The 5,824-nt window shown below is 35.2% G+C and overlaps 1 protein-coding gene across 1 annotated transcript; it reads right to left on the bottom strand.

Annotated features, from left to right (window-relative positions):
• Positions 1–2,975: 2,975 nt before the first annotated feature.
• On the bottom strand, positions 2,976–4,927 carry LOC132645073 (V-type proton ATPase subunit D-like). Its single transcript, XM_060361840.1, has 2 exons — positions 4,769–4,927; positions 2,976–4,051 (listed from the first exon to the last, which is right to left on the bottom strand). The coding sequence occupies exon 2, from the start codon at positions 4,032–4,034 to the stop codon at positions 3,249–3,251; it is 786 nt and encodes a 261-aa protein (XP_060217823.1). The 5' UTR covers positions 4,035–4,051; positions 4,769–4,927; the 3' UTR covers positions 2,976–3,248.
• Between the last annotated feature and the right edge of the window lie 897 nt (positions 4,928–5,824).

Below are 5,824 nucleotides of genomic sequence, written 5' to 3'. Positions count from 1 at the left end.
AAAAAATAAGAATAGATGGCACAGCCTCTCTGCTAACAAAGATCAGCATCCAATCATTACAAGGAAACAACAGATACTCAAAACAAACCTTTGGATGGACTATGAAGACAAACATAAGAAAATGTCTGACAATGCCCAAGACGTCTGTAATACTCCTATATTCTAAGCATGAACAGTAAATTAGGGTTTAATTTACTCTTCTTATTAAGCATTAAATAGCAGTTGAAACTTCCTCTCAGCCTTCTTTCCCCTTCTTTATTTGGCTATGAACATTGGACCCCTGGAAGTTGCCGTAAATATCAGGGGAATTGACTCTATCAACAACTTTTGCACTCCTAGCTCCTCCATATAGCTCTTTAGTTATCAATCTATCATTACTCCTTTCTCCACAATTTTTTGCGCACTATTAACTTTTGAAGGACAAAGTGTTCAACTTGTAATTGAATTTGCATCGTCGTTTGACTTTAAATTTAATATGCCAGGAAAAGAGAAAGATAAGAATCTTGGAAGTGTAGGTTCAAGATGATTTCCCCTCCAAAAGTGCACAATGTCTTTACAAATAATTTAACTAGGATCTCAATGTCCCTTTTCAGAAAGTACAGCAATATCAACTGCGCCAAAAGTCCAGCTCCTAAAAATATACTATAAGCCAAGATTGAACAGCTATGCTTTTTCTTCACCTATTACTACAAGATGGTATTTCTTTCATGCAATGGTAACAGGCCATTGAAACATAGAGAAATCAGATGGATAGAGTATTAACTATTAAATACTTGATATATAATGATTAACTACCACAAGCACTACGTGTACTACATATGCTCACCTTTTCTGTAGCCTTCCATGCTTTTATTTCTAATAACCCCAGAACACTTTGGCCCTTCATGCACTTAGTTCCAAGCCACTTAAAGTGATAACGTATTTTCTTGTAGTCCAATTAGAATCCCCAAATATCCTGGATATGGCAAGTGATAGGAAAGAGTATCTTTGCTAACGGTAATGACAGACATGCATGCACTTTGGTGGTCTTCCTTTCAAATCTAAATTCTAAATGAATAGCAGACTTACCTGGGTTACAGGCACTAACTATAGCAATGTCCCTAACTATTTTCTTTTGATAAGTTTGCCATGAACTACTAAGTATCATGTATTTATTGCATAAAAGGCCTTAGAACAGGAGTATACACTGAATCAACATCAAATACAGCTGACAGTGTCCATAAAATGTAAATCTGGGACTCCAAGAAACGGAGGAATTCAAGAAAACAAGCAATCTCAAAGCTGAGATGAAGCAAACCTTACAACCAATGGCAGCGTCACACCCAATAAGGGGGGTGTTCAGAATCCATTCATTGGAAAATCGCACTGCGTAAATAGAGCAAAAAAACATTTTTGCATATATATTTTTATAGATGAAACTTCCTCTCGCCTTTCTCTATTTGGCTAAGAACATTGGACCCCTGGAGGTTCCTATAAATATCAGGGGAATTCGCTCTTTCTCCAACTTCTGGATTTTCCTATCAACAAATTTTGCACTTCTATTTTCTCCATAGCTCTTTAGTCATCAATCTATCGTTACTCCTTCATCCATAAATGTTTGTGCATTTTTTTTTTTTTTGAAATTGGTAACTGTATAAATGTTTGCGCATTTTAACTTTCGAAGGACAAAGTGTTCAACTTGTAATCGAATTTGCATCGTCGTATGGCTTTAAATTTTAACGTGTCAGAAAACCAGAAAGATAAGAATCGCGGAAACTGTAGGTTGAAGAGGTTTTCCACACCAAAAGTGCACAATATCTTTACAAATCATTTAACTTTTGGCAAAGTTTTTTTTTTTTTTTAAAGCTTTACAAATCATTTAACTAGGATATCAGTTTCACTTTTTCAGAAAGTACAGCAATATCAAATGCACCAAAGGTCCAATTCCTAAAAATATCCCATAAGCCAAGATTGATCAGCTATCCATTTTCTTCACCTGTTACACTGAAGATGATTTCTTTTATGCGATGGTAACAGCGAAACATGGAGAAATCAGATGGATAGAGTACTAAAACCTTCATATATATAATACTCCCTCCGTCCAAACAAGATTGTCTTAGTTTGACTTGACACGAACTTTAAGAAATAAAGGAAGACTTTTGAAAGGTGTGGTCCAAAACAAGCCTTAAATATTTGTGTGGTTGTAGATCATCTCATAAAGTTAAATTGTTTCTAATTATAAACATGTGTCAATCTTGTTGGGACAAACTAATAAGGAAAGGAAGACAATCTTTTTGGGATGGAAGGAGTAATAAACTACCACAAACACTACTGTATTAATGCTCACCTTTTCTGTAGCCACTAGCCATTTGATGCTTCTATTTCTAATAACCCGTGAATACTTTGGCCCTTCATGCATGTATTTTCATTAAAAAAATTCCTTTTAGAGACCCCGAATACGCGCATATGGCAAGTGATAGTATGAGTAGCATGCTAACTGTTATGACAGACAAGCATGTAGTTTGGTGGTCTTCCTTTCAAATCCAAATTTCGACAAGTCTAAATGTATCTCAGAATAACCTGGGTTAAAGGCACAACGACAATGTCACTAACTTACTTTTTTCTTGATAAGTTGTCATGAACTGCCTAAGTATGATGGTATTTATTGCATCTAAGGGCTCAAGAACAATAATATACACTGCATCAATATGAAGTACTGCTGATGCCGTCCATGAGTCTGCACTCCACAGAATGGGGGAATGCAAGAAAAGAAGCAATCTCAAAGCATGAAGCAATCCTCATAACTTCACAGAAAAAACAAATGAATTCGAAAGGAAATGTGTAGGACAAATTTATCTCCAGATAACTGAAAAAAGATTTTGGTGCATCTGCATCCAACTCAATCCTTGCAAGGAAGACCGTTTTCACAATCTGTGTTTCTGAGTGCAGTGTCAATGTAAAGAAGGGGGGGGAATATTATCAAATGCATGACACAATTTTTAAACAGGCAAAGAGGATATCTTGTGAATAATATGAGAAAAATAGAATTTTCAACCAATAGCTCTCCAGGAAACAAAAGACAAGGATGTCACTGAATCACAAAAAAATGAAAGAAGCACACACGGCTAGACAATGAGGCAGCTCCCCATAGAGTTCATTAAGTACAAACATGCATAGAGCTCTTATTGAACAGGAAAAATCTCTCCATCTAATAATATTATCCATTCCTATATTTGACAACAGATAACTTATAAAAGCTGACCTCCATATCAGAAAATAATGTCCTCATCTTTCTGTGAAGGATGGGACAGTAAGTTATGGGCTGAACCAAGCGAGATACCTTTCTTCAAAGAAAGGTCTTCAGCAGCCTTCTCCTCTACATATAGCCTGGCAGCGGAAGCCTGTTTCTCTACGTCCCTCTTCTTGAAACCTTGTATCTTCTTCAGACGGAAGAAGTCTTCCCTTTCCAATTCATCAAGTTCCCCCTTGATGTAAGTAACTGTATTCTCCAACCGAGGCTTCACAACATTCTCCAAGGCATTGACCCTCCGATTAGTGGTCTTGATTGCCTCATCGAGAGTCAAGAATGATGTTTGCAGTGACGCAAGCTCAACAAGTAATTCAATAGATTTCACATAAGAAGCCTTGCAGGCTTGTACTTGTTGCCCGCCTCTAGCTAATCCAGTCAGGTCATTCTTGGTCTCTCCTTCAGAGAAATGCTCAAACTTAGGGAGCTTCACCCCAGCAATATTTTCCTGCCGAGATCGAACTTTAAGACTTGCAGTCTTGACATTTTCGAGGACAACATGCTTGATGTTCTCACCAGCAGCATATTTTGCCTCTGTCAGAGCGAAGGAGGAATTTTTCATGACATCTCCCATCGATTCCTTTGTTGATACTATTTGCTTTAGAATCTGACGGAACTGCACAGTCAAAGCATCACTTTTCTTTTTCAGCAAAGCATGGCCTCTTGTTGCTCCAATAAGGCGAGCTTTAATAACTCCAAGCATCGTAACTGTGGGGACGACAGTCAAACGTTGACTTTGCCCGGACATTTTGCCAAGCTACTTAGCTGAAAAGAACAAGTGAGGATATAATTTTGGTAGGGAAAAAAAAAAAAAATCATTTGGATATAGGACACAAAATTGTAAATGGAAGTGAAATCCAACATCAGAATGACACTGTCAGTTCGGGTTTTCATTTTCTTATTGACTAAGTAGTCCTTATTTATCTATGTTCTAACATAATTTAAGCCATAATGAAAACAGTAAAATTTGATATCATGAACCAAAATATCATTAAGTTGATTTTCAAGATTAACCAAACACATCATATCTACACTCCTCTCCGGAAGAGAAAAAAAAAATATTTATTATCAAAGATAGTACTTAATATCTTTCTTTTATACACCAACCCAATCTGAGAACGTTCTTAGGCATACTGATTGATTTGGGTTCAAGGAGTACTCTAGATAAATTATGATGCAAAGGATTAGAACTTTAACCCAACAAAAGGGAAAGATGTTCAATTGTTTTATCAGGTAATGGATACACTATATGCATTTACACACAAAAAACACTGAAATCAAATTCAACTTTCACTATCAAAGATCATTGAAGGGGGGGATCTATAAACTTAGTAATTGAACTTTTTTGTGATCTAGTTCTATTTAACAATATTCAAAAGGCAGGCCAAACAAGCATGCGCATATAACTTGTAAAATTCATAAAACAAGTATAAACAAATCGAAGTTGAGGCATTCGAGTAATCAATTGACAAGGGGACTTACACGGAGAAGAAAGAGATTGGGGTCAACTGTGCAAAAAAGAAAACTCTAGGGGGGCGAAAATCTAATTGTAATTTGAGAGCGATCTGAAACTGGCTATTATGCCTCTATCATTGACATAAATTTGTAACATTTCGGGATAACTCGTTATCGGAAGTTTTCGGACAGTTATAATATTTTCCAATTTTAAACCTAATTTAGATTAAAAAAAAATAAGGATAGTTTTTAATCTAATGTAAATACAATAAATATGTATTTCAGAAAGAAAAAAAAATAAGTATGATTATTATTGTACGAAATGTCAACTAATTCCTAATTTACTTCAACAACATCTTGTGTTTAAAGATTGTTGATATTGAAAATGTCAAATTACCGAGAGAAGTAATCAATTTTTACACAATCTATATGTATTTACAAAATATATATCGCATTTAAACGAAATTATTAGAGAGACTTTACCATAAACTAAAATTCAGAAGAGATACTTAGGATTCACTCAACAAGTAAAAAAAAATTACATCCAAGAGAATTTTGAAAGATCGAAATATTTTCATACAATAGTTCAAGAAAATTAAAGGCCAAACATATGTAAGGCCCCTTAAACTTGCCCCAAAATTCCATTTAGATACATGAAATCAGCCTTGTTCCAATTGAACATAGTATTATGTATATATCTGTTCCTATCAGACACAATTAGCTTATTTGACACATAACATGGGTTGCACAACATTTCATGAGCGTGTGAATGTTGTCTGATGTGGAATATAACGGTAATATTTCAATTTTTTAAAGACTTTTATTTAAATTCTAATTTGGACAAAGAAAAAGGAGAGAAACTAGCTAAAAGAATAGTGAGAACGGTGTAAAAGATTAGAATTTAAATAAAAGCCTTCAGAAAATTGAAATATTACCGTTATATTTCACATCAGACAACATTCACACTCCCTTGAAATGTTGTGCAACCCGTGTTATGTGTCAAATCAGCTAATTGTGCCTGATAGGAATGAATATGCACATAGCATTGTGTTCAATTGGAACAAGGCTGAGCTCAAGTGTCTA

Source organism: Lycium barbarum, chromosome 6, assembly GCF_019175385.1.
Source record: "Lycium barbarum isolate Lr01 chromosome 6, ASM1917538v2, whole genome shotgun sequence".
Classification (NCBI taxonomy): domain Eukaryota; kingdom Viridiplantae; phylum Streptophyta; class Magnoliopsida; order Solanales; family Solanaceae; genus Lycium; species Lycium barbarum.
The sequence above is the reverse complement of the archived record's forward strand: the minus strand, read 5'-3'. Positions and strand labels throughout refer to the sequence as shown.

Bases quoted from the DNA above. Each gene is read 5' to 3' on its own strand.
- LOC132645073 (XM_060361840.1), bottom strand. From the start codon at position 4,034: ATGTCCGGGCAAAGTCAACGTTTGACTGTCGTCCCCACAGTTACGATG.